The sequence below is a fragment of the Notothenia coriiceps genome, unplaced genomic scaffold, assembly GCF_000735185.1.
Source record: "Notothenia coriiceps isolate Sejong01 unplaced genomic scaffold, NC01 NC01_scaffold00037250, whole genome shotgun sequence".
In the NCBI taxonomy this organism is placed as follows: Eukaryota; Metazoa; Chordata; class Actinopteri; order Perciformes; family Nototheniidae; genus Notothenia; species Notothenia coriiceps.
Window position 1 is genome coordinate 3,571,967 of NW_011369951.1, and position 16,889 is coordinate 3,588,855.

General features: G+C 42.6%; 1 protein-coding gene across 1 annotated transcript in view; it reads right to left on the bottom strand.

Annotated features, from left to right (window-relative positions):
* The window catches only part of LOC104966709 (protein bicaudal D homolog 2-like), a 57,050-nt gene extending 46,921 nt beyond the window's left edge, over positions 1-10,129 (bottom strand). Inside the window, exon 1 of the mRNA XM_010795941.1 lies at positions 9,632-10,129. Within this exon, the coding sequence (XP_010794243.1) occupies positions 9,632-9,850 (219 nt within the window). The 5' untranslated portion in view covers positions 9,851-10,129. The remainder of the gene's footprint in view (positions 1-9,631) is intronic.
* Between the last annotated feature and the right edge of the window lie 6,760 nt (positions 10,130-16,889).

Genomic DNA, 16,889 nt, shown 5'->3' on the forward strand with positions numbered 1-16,889 from the left:
AGTCGGAGCACAGTTTATTTAGCCTTCGTGATTATGTAAGACGAAGGCAGCTTTTACATGCTGTAACATAATGAGAAAAGGTCATTTTCATGCCACTCATGAAAAAGGGGAAATGCTGGCTGAATCTAAAAACAAACCATGTTCCTCTATCAACATTCACAGAAACAACAGACTTCAGCTGGGTTAAGGGTTTCCTGAGAATGCTTTTCTTAAAATCAAGTTACTGTTTTTGTTTCTCTCTTTATAACCAGGACAATCTGTCAGTTCTGTGAAACCGAAGGGTATTAAAGCACAGCGATTCTACTTTTGTCTTGGGAATATATGTCTTATATACATAAACAGATGCTTCCTTGTGAATGAATTGACTGCTGTTAATCAGTTGTATTGTTCAGCAGCTAAATCTGCTACAGAATGGAGGAAAAAGCCAATGTCTCAAGGGAGAGCAGAGATTCAATAAGGCTGATACATGGCACCACCATATCAGCGTCTGAGCTCTGAGTTCTTTATCATTGTTCATATCCTGGCAATGTTTCATATCACATTGGCTCAAGGCATTCACAACGCAAAGACTGCCTTATCAACGCCTGTCGGTCCCCCTTTCTGCCTGACACTGTCGCTGGATCAGATCCCTCAGGTCCACGCGCCTGCACCCCAGGGGAACAGCCGTTGTTATGGTAACTATGGCATTTACAGTGACAGAGCAGGAGGCGGTCAGTCGAGGCTGGACATCAACCCAGATGGCGGCTACAGAGCACAGCCTAGCACGGCTAACTCTTCTCTGGCATCAGTCCTCAGGTCCCATACCTCTCCCATTTGAGATTAGTTTGCACTAAGAGCTTGCTGGTCTTCATGCTTTGAAGTCTTTATTTTTTTGCCAATTGGTCAAGCCTACATCAAAGTAAACACACAACAGACCAAGTCTTTGTTTGGTGGGTATGACAGTATATTTCCTAAAGGAAACTGCTCCCTGTGGAGCCTTTACATACGACCTCCTCAGCTGAAAAGCCCCTCGCTGTTACAGACATAAATGACGAAGTAGGGGAGCAGCTGGCCGGCCGGGGCCAGGCACACACACACACACACACACACACACGTGATTTCATTTTCTTACAAGGTCCAAGGTCGGGTTTGCAGGAAAAGGGGGAGGTGAAATACACATTGACTCCGATTGTTTGTGTATTTGTATATGGTTAGTGTCGGTGGGGTTGTTTTCAAGACTCTTCACCTCCCATCATTAAACCTTAACAATACTCATTTATAAGAGTATGCAATTTTCAGACTTTAATGCATTTCCACTCATCGCCCTAGACTCATCCATTAGTGTCGAGACATGTCTAATCAATCAGAGGAAAGCATTGACCGAATGGGGGAGGGAAAGCTCAAAGTGCTTTCTTCCCTGAGGCTTTTCATCTAAGGTGCCTTGTATGTTGCCACTTGAATGCAACTTTTCATCCCTACATATTACATTTGTTCCCACTCATAATAGCTGAAGTTATCTTCCAATCTCGTTCTCATTCCCCAACTGTCCTTTCCTATCTCCATTCACTCTCACAAACCCAGAGCAGGGTCTCTTGGGCTGGTCCTGCCTTTGCTGGCGGCCAGACACAGACTGATGACCTCCCTTCCGTATTTGCAGTAATTAAATTCTGAATGTGACTATGAACGCACAATCTCTACCAGTGAGGCTACATCTTGGATCAGGGTGGCAAGCCTTCCATATGAGGCCATGTCAGTTTGTAGAGAATGAGGTAAGTGCTAATAGCCCCTCAGCCTCTCTGCACAGAAGAAATAATAATAATAATAATATTCTCTTTTCAGGTAGTATTGAGGCCTAAATATAAAACAGTATATGCATAGAGCAGACATATTAGTTTCTATGGTTTGTATTTCATAATAACTTCTTTCATTCCCTTTTCAAAACATACTTGGTCAACTCTACAATACCTACTCTACCTATACACATCTCTCTCAAACCACAGAGTGTGCAAACGAATTGATTGAAAGAGATGAAAGATATTACTAACCATAACCACAATGTCCTTTAGTCCTAAACAAATGCTGGAAAAACCCCTGGGGCTCTTTTATGTGATGCATAGTTATTAAGCACTGTTGGAACACAAAAAGAGATAGCTGGTCATTTTCTATTAAGCACTTTAAACTCATTAAGCAAGTTGATAGAGGAACTCTCATTCTTCTACTATTTATAACGAGAGTGAGCTGGTTCCCACAGGAAACACCGGCATTGCCCAGTGCCCCTCCCATCCAAACGCGTCTTCCTTTCTGGGTCTGCTATCCCCATTTCCCAAGGACCCCTGAGAGACTGGCACACATCCAATTAAAACCCCTCCTCTCCTCGCTCTCTCTGAGCCCAAACTCTAATGTTATTATTTCTGTACAGGCAACCCCCTGCCTGACTATACAACTCTGTCTTCTCATCTCCCCTCCCTGTCTCTCCTTTCCCAATTCCTCCCTCTCGCTCCCCTTTTCTACCATGCCTCAGGGTTTCAAAGCGTGGGCTCCATGAGACTTAGGCACAACACACTGCAACAAGGAGCCCCAGACCCACTAGCCTATTTACAATAGGAGCCTGGGGAAGTTGGAGGAGAGGAGGAAGGTGGCGGTGAAGAGTTGGTAAAGATTCTGGAGACAATGTAGGCACACTGCTGTTCTCTGATTGGTGGTGTTGAGGTTAAAAGGACCCCCAGGGCTGAGGGACAATCCTTTAAAATTGGGTTTGTTATGAATAGATGGCCTGTTAAAACGAGAATATGTTTTCAGAATCTGCCCTCTGGTTTGATGAATTTAGGTGAGATGGGTGGCACTGCTCTGCCAGTCAGGAGATAATTGAGATGAGTGGACTTTCAGAGGAACCGGAGAAGGGTGTGTCAGAAAGCAATCGTGTAAACAGAGACGCTATCGGTCTACATCTGATCTCCTAATGCAGTGCTCTGAACCACAGAAACCCCAGGGACAATCTGCAGGGAGGAAAGGGCACAACAAAACTCATCTTTAGTTGGAGGATATGGGCGGGGCATGTCTTACCCTTGTGTGCATGTGTGTATAGCTGTGGGGGGGGTCCCACCATCTGTCCACTTATAGCTGAAACAAGCTTGCTCTTGCTATTTGTATATGTTAATAAGCATGCGATGCACCCCAACCTCGTATCTTTTGTTTTTAGGGATATATTTAACATAAAGGGATACAAAAACACTACTGTGGGAAAACCCTCAATATTCTCTTTGTGTTTCAAAGTTCAGTTAAGTAAGGTGCACATTATAAGGGTACATGTGGACATGGACGTCTTTTGAGGCACACTACATTTAGTAAAAGCTGATTTTATACGTCTATTGAATGTAAGTTCCTGCAGCATAGTGAGTGTTAATATTAACAAGGCAGGGAAGAAAAGCACATTCTTCTCAAGAAAACCTGCATTTATGAGAATGATTCCTTGTTGTACAGAGGTGACAATAAGTGCCTGATAAACTTGATGTGGTCTTTTCCCCTGATCCATTCAAAACATATCCGGACTGATAAAGAGCCATATTCCATACACTTCCTCTCTGCTATAAAAAGCCAGACTCCTCACCAGTAAACAGGATGCAGAGCAGGGGGCAAGGACGAGAGATTCTGAAGTCATTCATCAGAAGGAAGAAAAAAGATTTGACAGAGCCAAGCTTCGCCTAGACTCAGCACGAGGCCTTTTATGGTTACAGGAAAACCGTAGTCATTTGAATTGTCAGAACACAACGCCATACATTAATTGGAGGGTGTCATTCTGTGTCAATTATATTGTTTAGATTATGTAACAAAAATGATAGGAAGGTTTGTGGACAATCTGACAGTCTAAGTCTTAAGACTCTATGACAGGAATGATGTAGGCGGGATTCAAAACAAACAACTTGCACACTACCCACACTCTTAGCTGATTCATATGTTTATATAATACACCAGTGTCTCAATACAAATAAATATGACCCTACCTTGAACTGTTCAAGTTGACATGAACTAAACTGAAAAGTTGTTCGTAGGCCAAAAGCTGATCAAACTACACAATAAAGACAGCTGGACATGTAGGAGAAGGAATAAATCTATCTCAGTCACGTTCACACACACTGGCTTCTTTGTTGACAGATTTATAGTTAATAGCCAAGATGTAGGAGAAGGGAAACTGGAGACTGGCCCATTGACAGAGAAACATGTTGTATTGTTGGAGGCATACAGCTATGACTATGACCTCATCTTCTGCTTTTAGCCGGCACTCCTGCCTGATCTGCCCCTGGTCTTCAGTAAGTGGATTAGACTGGTAGAATCATGACCATGCTGGGCTGCCATACAGCCTCTCTACGTGCACTTTTGACTTGTCTGAATGTTTAATAGAAATGTTTATCCAATGGTATTTCAAAGGTTATACATGTACACTGTGTATAATGTAGGCTTTGAAATATGGGGAATAAAAAAATTAATACAAAATCATCCACTTTTTACTGCAACCATAAGGCTGTGTCTGTTGAGTGTGATCTGATGACGCACACAACATTTGATAATAAACAATAACCCCTTTGGCAGTCACAATGCTAAAGCTAACAACATTCTCTCAGAGTCTTGTGGAGAAACTCTTTGGAGGTTTCAGAGAAGACTTCAAAGTCCCGAGTATGCCAAAAAAACTGCTACCAAGTACTGAATATATGTTCCTTCTGCACTGCCATTATTTGTATTCAAACATTCTAAACAAACACTCAACTTTACTCAGACAACAAAAATTGTGCAGCTCAAACAATATACCCACTCAGACACACTCAAACAGTATTAATGCTCCAGAGGAAATGTGGCCTGTGCTTGAACTGTAGACGGATGCTGATGGCATTTTGCTTATCAGCGTTAAAGACAAAAGCCTTTAAAATCATTACGGATTAGCAGCGGGCCGTTTTACCGAAAACTGGGCGGAATAAGTCTTTCATTACTTTGATACCATATGGTCAGCCTTCTGCAACACAGAAGGCTACATTAGTCTATGTGACCAGCCTGTCTGGACACATCACGTTTTGCAAAATGATTGTGTAGATGACCTTTACAACAATTTTCACATCGCTATTGGAGTTGAGATTCATATACAGCAGAGTTCCAGGCCCGAAAGCACTAAGAGCACTGATGGATAGGCATGGCAGCCACTGCGTAAGGCTACCAGGACAGCACAGAGACAATATGGAAGTTTTCTTCCTGACAGACTCTGTCCAGCCTCACCCTGGCTATGGAGGCTTCTGAGTGTGGCTGGGCCTGGCAGACTCCTAGACCTCCGTAAGCTCTGTGAATAGCTGCTGCGATTCATCCTCTTACGCCCGGAGGGTAGGGGATTTAGGACTTTATTTAGTGCCATTTAGAAAGATTACCCCTTAACTGCAGACTTGTCGTCCAGTAAAAAAAAATAGGGTAAAAAAAAATACCCTGGACAAGCATATGCTAGGTCACAGATGGAGCCAAATACATAAGAGAGCTGAATGAACCATAAGGATAGGTCTAAGGTTGTGATATATATATAAAATAAAGAAAATAGAGATAATGTGAGTGATCTGATGCTGAAACAGAGCTTTGTGTGGCAATCCAATAATATGAGAATATAATATTTATGACTCCTAATATAAGTGAAAAGATGGGTTTTGGGTCCTCATATTTATACTAACATCCAATCAGCATTCAATCCATTTAACATCACAGAAAAGTCTTAGTCACAACAGATACATATAAAGATATATCCTTTAGTGATCTGCCTTTTCAAAGAGGACAAAAGTGCCCAATCCTTTCAAATGTAACCACAATGGGACGCCCCTCTCACTCTCTTTTGTCATACACTGTTCGGCTGGCATTTAACCCTCTCTCATCTATGACACCCAAGACCCATTAACCCCAGTTGGCTCAGGACACAAAGGGCCAGCGAGCCGAGCACAGAGGACGAGTTTTACTGAGCTTAACCATATTTAGGGTTCTGATTGTCTGTTTGAATTCCACCAGCTACACAGCTGTCGCTACATCGATAGGAGCGTTGCAGAGGAGGGACAGGGTCTGTGAGCAACTGAATGACCACAGGGCCTAAGGACCTCCAAGGGTATTGCCATTCAAGTGCCAATATTTCAATATATCTAATCCCAAAAAATAAAGAACTTGTATCAGAAATACAAGTTTGGAGTGTGTGGTGCTCTATTGGTCTGATGGAAGATCACATCTTTGTGGCTTCTCTGTTCCATCTTATTTCATTCAAGTAGGCTTTAGAAAGACAGAGTGGCTAAACATGAAGCCCCCCATACAGAAAAATATTTCACCGTGATTAAAAAAACATCAAAAGCAGCTGAGGGAACTTCACTTTCCACTGTACACTGAGTGTAGTATAATGTCATTAGCGACTGTGCTTGTGACTGAGACTGCACTGTGCAATCTGATTGATAACTGGGAAAGTCCACACATCCTTATATCAACAAGAACTCTAGCATGCAAGGGTACCTTTATCAGAGCACTATTTGATGAGGGAACAGCTCACTGTATCAGCCGGTGACTTAAGCTATAATGTACTGTTTATCAAATGTCCTTGAAAAGTCACACAATCACAAATACATGTGCGGGCAAGTGGAAATATAAGCCTTAGCAGAGGTAAACGCAAGTCTCCACGAAGTAGGACAGAGAAGTGTGCTCACGTTCTCTGTAATGTACCAGCAGATGGTCAGGCTACTTACTTTGCAGTGAACTCAAGAGGGAGAAGATGGAAATGGAAAGGGGAACATCAACATATAGATAGCATTGATCCCTAGTGACGAGCAAATAATGGGTAGAGATATTCATTTTTTGGTTGGAGTGCTATGAAATGAATGAGAAAGAGGAACAGCAGGGGGGCAAGTCCATGCCAGTGACCTTAACATTTATTATAAGATACATCAGAGAACAGCCTATCAATACCATTAACCAATAAATGGTATCTTCCAGCCAATATGTGCTATTCTAGCTAGCAGGTATATGATCGTTATGGAGTCTTCAACCAACACACCCAGGAAGCAGCACCTGCTGAGGAAGGCAGCACAGCCACTCAGATTAAAACACAGAGCTGTGCCGTTACTAAGCAACAGCAGTGCGCAGAATTCCTCCATCTTCCTGCCTCAAGAGTAGCGGGTATGTGGGAGTGTGTTTCTGTGTGAATATAAGTGCCCTGCCCAAGGGTAAGTAAGAAGGTGGGGAATTGCGGGGGTAAGTTTGCTCACTGTCATGATGATTTCTGGTTAGCTGTTTACATCCAGCAGGAGACAAAAGAGGGGTATCTATCTTGGCATTTCAATTGCTATGAATACACATAAATCTGAGCTCTTTACATTTACATACCAGTAAGCAAAACCAAAGGTGTGTGGTCAGTGGAGAGGCTCTTGTTTTGAGCTGCTTTGTAAATCTCCCAGACAATCTATTCCAGTATGTCCAAGTCCTCGTCGAATACACATCCAAACACTAGCCACAGTAAGTGTAAATAGTAGTTGTGTACTAAAGAGGACATGGAATGTATACCTGACCAATGAGAAAACTGTCTTATGTGCTTTGTAACAGCTGCAGACAAAGCCACACTGTCAGTCTGACCTTCCTCAAAATGTCCCGCAAAAAAGAGCAACACAAATGTGAGGCTGATAAATATGGCATTTGTCTTTTCAAAATTGAAGTGATTTCTTGAATTATAGCCGACATTTGATTTTTGAGTGGCAACTGAACACTAAGATAAGCCACTGGGACAGTAGCTTATCTTATGTTGGCTCCCCACGATCAACTGCTTTCCTCAGACAATAAAGAGGAAGTAGGGAGGGATGTCAGAAGAATGTGTTTGTTTTTCTTATGTGATAGCATCACTTCTGGCCTTCATACAGAGGCCGGGTTGGGGGCTGGGTAGAGGGATAAAGGAACATAGCAGGTCTTTCAAGGCTTAACATCTGATCAGCAATCTACAAACCTGTATAACCCAACCCTGAGGCAAAAGAAAGAACCTCTGCCACAGTTTTGAGCAAACAATTGAGTTTATTGCCTACACAGATGGATGTTTGTGTTCCATTATGTGCCTGAAAGAAAATAAATCTAGGAGTCTCAATAGACTCACAATGACAGTCTCTTTTTTACCAGACTTCAAATGGCATATTTTGAAAAATCTAGAAATATCTCCTGAATAGCCTGTGCTTCTTTTTTATGTTTTAGTTGGTTTCTGTTTTAGACCATTTCCCGTCAATTTCTTCTATACAGATATATTTGCTGTCCTTTGTGGCCGACAAGGCCTTCTTGCCAAAGACAATAACAACAACTAGAGAGAGGGTGGAAGACGGAGAGAGAAGAGGGAGAAGCGTAGCGCTGAAAACCCCTTTCTCTCTGGTGTCTCTCTACTGAAAAGCACAGAAACCCAAGGGAGAGACGAGCAGATTTCTGGCAAGGTAATAAGGGATTTACCATGATCTAAGCCATTGGTTGTCTGGCATAGGAAGACTCAGGAAGAACACATATCTCAAAGGAGGATGTGAGCAACCATGAACAAGCATGTGTGAAAAAACAGGAATCTGATTTATTTCCATGACTACTTCTGGGCACAGGAGTAGGAGGCTGCAACCGTTGGTGGAAATGTCTGCCTTACGTCACTTACAGCCATACTTTTCTACTTGTAACTGCTGCTCAAGTGAAGAAACGTGGACACAATATGATACAACAGTAGGGAATAAGTCAGGCCACTGTCCTGAAAAAACAGACACAGGCTTTATCTGACTCTTGAGCCCAGCTTGAATCGTCACTCTTAACATTCTTTCCATTCCCAAAGGTCATAACTGGTCTGGTTTGGTTTCATCCCTCTTTCTACCGAGCGGGAAGGTTTAAATTCAAACCTACTCCCGCCCCTTTCAAACTAAACTAGTAATTATTGTTCACAGAAGAGGGCCCAAGCTGAGAGACACTTTGACAAGATAATATATCATACCAATCATACATTTACATTTATTTTTTAATGTCAACTCTCCATGTAATGTACATTTAAAAAAGGAACTTAGACTAAAAACTCTTTGACCAATAAACAACAACATATGATGCAACTGAATGACTGATTGGTTTTGATGTTCTATATCAAGCTTGCACAGCAACGTATTGCAGATACACAGTCATTATGTAGCATATATTGTACAGTCAGTAGATATACTCATGATTAAGACATAGAAGAAGTGGGGTGGAAATGGAAACACTAGGCCTAGACTAGCTGAGAGTCAGACAGGAATGTCTTCAAAAGAGGCCAGAAGAGCTGTATAAATTAATAAAGGTGGCAGTGCAATGGGGGGCACAGAGTAAAGAGGGGGTGGGGGTGTGGAGCAGCAAGAGGGGAAGCATCCCATCTTCATTTAGCAGTCAATAACCTTGTAGGATAAAAGACAGATGCCAAATATCACAGTAGAATACTGGGATGACACTATGCAAATAAGGAGATTAAAAAGCTCAATGTAAATCTGTTCTCATGGTGACACAAATATGTATTTGCCCAATAAATATAAGGGTTTTAGTGTGTACACAATGTTGATTCGTAGGGCCTATAAATAGAATATGGAGATTCATCTTAAGTAATTTCTGTGATTTTCAAAAATCAACTAACCTCTTTGAGCTGGTCCGCCTCCTGCCTGACAGCCTCGTACTCGATCTCCAGGTCGTCGTACTGCTGCTTGAGCTGCTGCTTCTCCTCCAGCACTGCCAGCCCGTACTCAGCCGCCTGGATCTTCTCGTTCGTGGTCTCACTCAGCTCCCGGGAGAGACGCTCGACCTCGGCCCGCAGCAGAAGCATAGCGTCGGGGTAGCCCTTCTCTTCCACAGACATGGTCAGTACCGGTGATGATCAAACAACCAGCTGATCTACGACAAGGGGGATGCTGGGGCGTCTTCAAGCGATGTAACCTTGAAGAAGAAGCGGTTGCTTAAATTCGTCTATATTTAAATTGCATGATTGTTACGTTTGCGTTTCTAGTTGCCGGTCCTGTTTCTTTGGTCATGTAGATGACCCTGTTTAATTATCTCCGACGAGGGAGCTCGTCGTTATCTCTTAAAAGTGCTCCATCGTTGAGCTCCTGCGGTTTCTTCACCTCTCCCCGGCTCGTTGGAGCAATTGCGCCCGATCAGGAGCACCAACTGCCAAGACAGGAAAAAAGGATGTACAACTTCTGGTTCTTAATTTCAAAATAAAACCCTTGTTCGATAAAATAACAATCCATATTGTACAACACATGTGGTTGCGGGTTTATTGTTGCTTTGTTAAAGTAACAAAATGAAATTGAATATATTAGAAGAAAAATATATGTGTAATTGATAAGCTATTGATTATTTTCCAAGGGTGGAGAACTTTTATTTTGAAGGCACGAACGATTAACTTCCGGTAAATTAATGTTATCAGCACCGGCTTTTTTGAAACAGCTGAACGGTCCGCTTGATGAAATGTGACGCACCTACGCAACCAGCTGGGACAGCTCCTAAAGGGCCATAGTGCTTGTCGGGAAATGTAGTACTTGTAGTACGTGAAGCCAATTGAAAGAGTCTGGCGACGCTAGGAAAAGAACTCATTTCCCAATAGGCTTTGTTGTTTTGCTTATGTGGAGCACGGAAATCCCTTTCCGAAGCGTTTGTTGTAGCTGCTGCATAGCAGTGGCCAAATGTATATCTGCTGCCATCTGTTGGAACATTCATGAAAGAATATTTTTTGAATAAATGCTAAATAGAGATCACATTTATGGCCACGGTATTGACACTTCTTCACAGAAGTCTTCCTATTTCCATTACATTTCTATTAGCTCCCCCCTTCACAGTCAGGTTTTATCTTCTAAATTGGTATAATTATAGGCCTATTACATATATACATTACATTACATTACTTGTTACTTGTTAAATACCCCTATTTACATCATATTTACATACCCCTATTTACATAATGCAGTGTATCCAGCGACGGTTCTAGACATGTTGGTGCCCCTAGGCAAGATTATGATTTGATGTCCTCCCCCCCACACACACAACTCTAAACACCCATATGAAAAAGATCGGTTTACATTTTATTAATCAAATAAGTATGTGTGACGATATAGTTCACGATGTGTTATGTTTATTTGTCTAGTGTCTTTGTGCCAACTATGTATGAATGGTTGCATGTTATGTTTACTGTTAAAGCAGGGTTAGTTTGTGCATGTAGTTGCCTGTTTTCGCCACAAGGCTCCGCCTGAGGGCGTGAAGGTGAGGAAGAGCGTTTCTTCCTCGGTGGTTGAGGGAACTGTGACGGAGTTTTTGGTTCTTAATAAAGTTTCCACGAGTGAGAAAAGACAAGTGATGTCCGCTTGAGTCCTTGAGTGCAACCATGGGCGTAATTTCCACTGGGGACAGGGGGGACATGTCCCCCCCACTTTTCAAAATCCTGTTTGTGTCCCCCCCACTTTTTCTACTTTTTTTACACAAGTAAAAGTGGTCATGGAGGAGCATCTGTGTGTGCGTGGCAGGAGCGCATTTTGTGTGAGAGAGAGACAGAGAGAGACAGAGAGAGTTACGGGGGTTGTTGTTAGCATCTGGTGCTAGCTCGGAGCTAACGGAGATTAGAAGCTGTTTCAACAATAAGGAGAAGGAGAGTCCTCTCCTGTCGGACTGAGGTAACATCGGCTCAGGGAGGTAAAGGACTCGCTGAGTGATTATATTGTAAACTTTAGTCTAAGTTATCTCAGTGGGTCTCAAACAGTTTGGTCTAAACAAATATTTCCATCTATTTAATATAGTTGTTCAAAATAAGTTAAAAAATAATTCCAATGTCAGTAAAAAATTAAAAACACAGTTTGGAAGGGGAGTGATTAGTAAAATACGCATAAATAAAAAGAAAGAATGCAGACTAGGTAAGATAAAGATATAGAGAGGAGTATATCAATGATTCCTTATTGGTTGTGAGCATATTATGGCTTTTGGAGTATTGAAATATATACAGTTCTGTTTCATATGAGTGTTGAGAGCTGTATCCATAAATCTCTTAATTTGTGCACCAGATTGATGCCTTTAACTTCAATTTAAAGAAAAAAATCTTACCGGGNGGAGAGACTCCAGTACGGTGTCGTAGAGTTAACCCAACTCCTCCTGAGACTGACCGGTGAGGTCTTCCGCCATAAAAGAGACAACTTCGGTAAGACAACAACTAAATGAAGACGAAACCCAGCAACAGGACAACGTTTAGTGGGTAGAAGCAACTCGAAGTTACACACCTGTCTACCGCGGAATCTCAAGAGAGTCGTTTTACAGAACTATTTGGAACTCTTTAAGTAAAAAGGCAGCTACTCCGTTAGACAGGTCCGGGACTCCGTCGTTTCGTCGGGGTTTGTACTACGAGGGAGGTGGTATGAGGTGTCAACCCTACTCCAAGACTATAACCACACGACACGGAAAAAAAAGAGGTGTGTATCGCAACACACAAGGAAGGTTTTTTGAGTTGAAATCAAAGTCGGACAGGTGTCTTTATAAAACGGTCATCACGGACAACCTTGTAGGTCCACGAGAAAAACCGTTTTGAAGTTTGCACGTCTAGTCTTGTGTAAAATCTGGTTGAATACGTCTTTAGGGTTCATTAAGGTTTCCCAAGTGTATGAAAAAGAACGTTGACCATATATATAGGTGTGTGTGTGTGATTAAAACGTCTGGGATAGGGAGGCATCAGAAAGTTCATCCTCCTCTTTTACGGTCGCAAGAGGAGGCCAAATGGTTCGTGACACAATTTATATTATATATAATTACGACAGTTTTAATAGCGCAATTTCTGGCCATTACCTTAAAAAACTTACTTAACGCAATTTTATAAATTGCGTAAATTGTGTTCCACGTCTTTCCGGGCGGGTATGTAGGGGTGGTTCACCGTCTCGGTCCCATACCGACCCCATCCGAATGTGGCGTATGGTTCTTTACCGAATCGGGGTGGCACTTTTTAATACAATTTCATTAGTTTTTATTTCAGGCGGTTGAGCGCGGCTCTTAACGTGGTCTGTCGTCAATCATTCTAACTAAGGTCCATCGTTGAATAGACCTTATATGGCTTCTGGTCTTTGCCAAAACTTTTTAAATCAGTGCATTCACTAGCAGAAGAGTTATCTTATTAGAAACTATTCCCAGAAGACCGGTTAGTCTTAGTTTCTATTGCCGCATCACCAACAACGTCCTCAGGGTCTGCCTCTATGAAACGACATCATGTCCCCACGTGTATTGACCATGCGTAGCCCGTGTTTAGACTTTTACACATGGCAGTGAACACAGTGTTTGCGTAAACGCATGGTTGCATCACTTCGAAAAGTCCTTCCGCCAATCTAGTGGCCTGCTTTCTCAGCCAGAGGCACACGTGTCTTGTCCCGACGACAATTGCGCCAGACATGTTGCCTTAACACAGGGTTTGATGGCGTTGGCCGACGCCTTCCCTCCTGAGGGGGGGGGGAAGTGACCTCTTGACGCGATTTTTGTCGACTAGTGTTTGCAAGTGCGAGACCACCGTTGCTTCATGAGGTGATCGGGGGGGCACAACTATACATTTACCTATATAAGGCGGAAGAAAAGTAAATAGAAAGGTTAGGGTGTTGTTATATGTATTTCTTTACGTATAAAATTTGTATCAATCTTACCACTAATTAGTACTAATTATGTAAAAATTCGACACTATATTAGACTAATTTTTACCATTTAGCAAACTGTATAAGTTATATATATGCTTATTAATACTACTACTTACGTAAAAATGGTGATTTTATGTCGTTGTGTAGAAACCTAAGGTACAGCAAATATTGCCTTATAATTGTTAATAATAATTGAAACCAGACACGTTTCATCGGACAGGTCCTTTATACCGGGTTTAGTTGTTTTTGACGCTCGGTTCGTTCCGGTTCTGCGAGGGCGAAGCTTTACGAAGACTTTGCGCGGGAACATCCCAGTACTTGCGGCCTCCTCCGGGCCTGTTTGGCGCCGCGTCGACATTGCGTTGCGTCTACCTGGGCCACCTTAGATTTAGAGTAATTCCGAATTGAAAACAAAAATTGATGACTTTACATCAGGGGAATTATATAAGGAAATACTATTGGGTTTGTTGTATTGAAGTGACTGCATCGAGATTATAGAACTACACCGATTATGAGTGAGACAGGAGGCGGCGTCGAAGTTCGAGGTTGACGGGTCGGGTAGTCTCCGTGGGCGGTACCCTTGTAGCGACGTGTGGAGGTCAGGGGAGGGATTTAGGTCGTGGGGAGTGGTACTCGACGAGTTCCTCTTGCCGAAGTTCGTTGTACAATGGTGTTCATAGTGGCGGCCGCGACGGATTTGCCATTTGTGAAGGATGAGGATGATAGGTAAGACGTCTTTAATTATTCTCCATTGCAGGTAAGAACTACAAAATGACAATTAGATATATAAAATTATATTCGGACAGTAGAATTACAGAGAAGAAGTTGGGTTAGTGTCTCGCTTTTGCCGACCCATAGCCGGTTAGTGTCTCTACTTGTGTGAGAAGGCGAAGACCAGTAAAAAAGACGCCCTGTGAAATTTGTGCTGTTCTACATGGCTGTCTCAAGTCTGTCGCCACCAACTCCTGCCCTTTCTTCCTATGTCCACTCTGGAAACTTGCGACTTACCCACATTTTTATTCATTCCGTCATTGTGTAAACTTTACATCTATATACAGTCTATTTCCCATCAACAACTCCTCTATACTACAGACAAGGATTTTAGGGTCAAGAATGACCCCTTGAATACCACCCAACAATTTAATTTGGTCCGAAAAAAAACAAAAAACGTTATTACCTTTTCTTTTACATTTACATTGAACAACACACAAAGTCCATGCCAACCTACGGACAAGTCCATGATGTCGATGCCAGATCTCTCCTTCAAGTCCCGGTCTGTAGAAGTTCCTGGAAGGTCCTTCCTCTGGTACTTCCTGATGCTTCGACCATTCTTTATAAACCCCCTCTTTTTTGTCGTATTGTGTGTCTGGTCTCCCACAGTTATAATAAACTAATTTCGTTGCTTTATGGTGTACAAAGTCCAATGCGAAAGCAGAGAGGTATCTTTACTATGTGATTGGAAAAAAAAAGGTAAAGACAGGAGTCCGGTCGAAATACCCCTGATCTCTTCAAGACCCGGAAGGATTTATGTAGGATTTCGGTTCTGGTACCTCTAGCTGGGGTTCGACGTCCTCATGACGTGTTCAAGTTTGCAAACGCTTCTAAAGTCTAACTGCACTCATTTACAAACATAACCATAAATTGGTGACTACCGTCGTTAGACACTTTTTCTAGTCTTGGAGTTGGACATCTTTCTGTATGGGACATCAAAACCTTGGTCCAATAAAGAATAGGGGCCAGTAAAGTGACTTTCATTCTGTAAACTTAGTCTTCAACATTTGGAATAAAAATACTCATCTTTTTGACTTAAGATTTTCATAGTGTGACTAACACCAAAACACGAATTTTTGCTCAAGGGGGAGAGATTGGGTGGATAAAGACCAAGGGTCGGCGGATACCTCCTTTCCCCGGCGTCCTCTGTGAGAGGGTCGCCCCTGTCCAGCGGCGGCCGGGGGAGAGACGGGAGGTCGGCCGGGTGTCGGGTCTTTGTCGAGCCCGGCGGTCGGGACGGGGGAGCGGGGCCGGGGCGTCGTTCCTAACGGTTTGGGTCGTCGGTCTTTCTGGGAGGCGACTGGGGCGAGGTCTACGCGGTACTGTGACTTCATTTGAGGTGGTTGTGCCTTGCTGGCGAGGCCGGGTGTACTACTTGAGTCTGGCTGCAGACGATCAGCGACCAAGACGACGTGCCTCCCCTCCCCCCCCCCCCCCCATCAGGTGAAGACGTAAAAAAAAAAAAAAAAAAATTGAAGTTTTTGAAATAATTCTTTATCCTTCTGTTGTTAATTATTCCGAGCCAAAAAATTAATCCAACATCGAACACTACTTTTTTATATGAAAAAAACAGCACTCCGGTTCTTTTACCACTCAAAGGGGTTTTGTGAAAAAAAAGAAAAAGAGGGAATTGTTTTAGTAACGGGTTCAGGTGTGCCCACCCTTACAAAAAAAAGGCCACACTGCATTTGATGGGGACCTTAATAAAAATAAAATAAGTAGGAAAAAAAAAAAAAAAAAATATAAAAAGGTACAACCTGGGGGGAGAAGCAAGGTGCCCCTGGGGGAAAAAAGCTAGTGACGCAGGGACGACGACCATTCTATAAACTGAGGAGGGAGTTCAAGAGTCTTAAAATATTAAATAAATAAAGGAACGTACCGCCACCTCTAACCTTCTTGAACCTTTTCAAAACTACCTGTGACTTAAGTTAAGACCCTTTCGCCTTATCGCCGCCGCGGCCGCTCGGGCACGACGAGGACTATAGGTTGGCTTGGTTTCCACCAAAAAATTTGGCTCGCTGACTGGTAAAAGGGTAGGCGCTGGGGGGTCACGGAGATGTCAACTCCCCGGAAGGTTTAGGTTGTTATAAACTTTTAAAATGAAATACCGAAAACCTTATTACCATTTTATAATTTCTTGGTTTTACTTTTTATTTTTCTCTCTTTTTTTTTTTTCTGATATTGTTTGAGGGAAGTCAATACCTTGTACTGTAACTTTTCAAAAACGGAATAAAATACTAAATGACGAAAGAATTTGTACCACGGGGGGGGGGGGGTGGAAATTAACCAGGGCTAACCATGTCGTAACCCCTTAGTTGGATTATAGGGGGACAAGGGTGGAAAAAAAAAAGGTTCGTCTCCCCGTGACCACCACCGCGCGTTTGGAACAAAAGTGAAAATTGGGGGGGGAGGGAGTGAAGGGAGGAATGAAAAAAGAGACTTGACAAGAAAAAGGGTCACAGGGGTAAACCCACG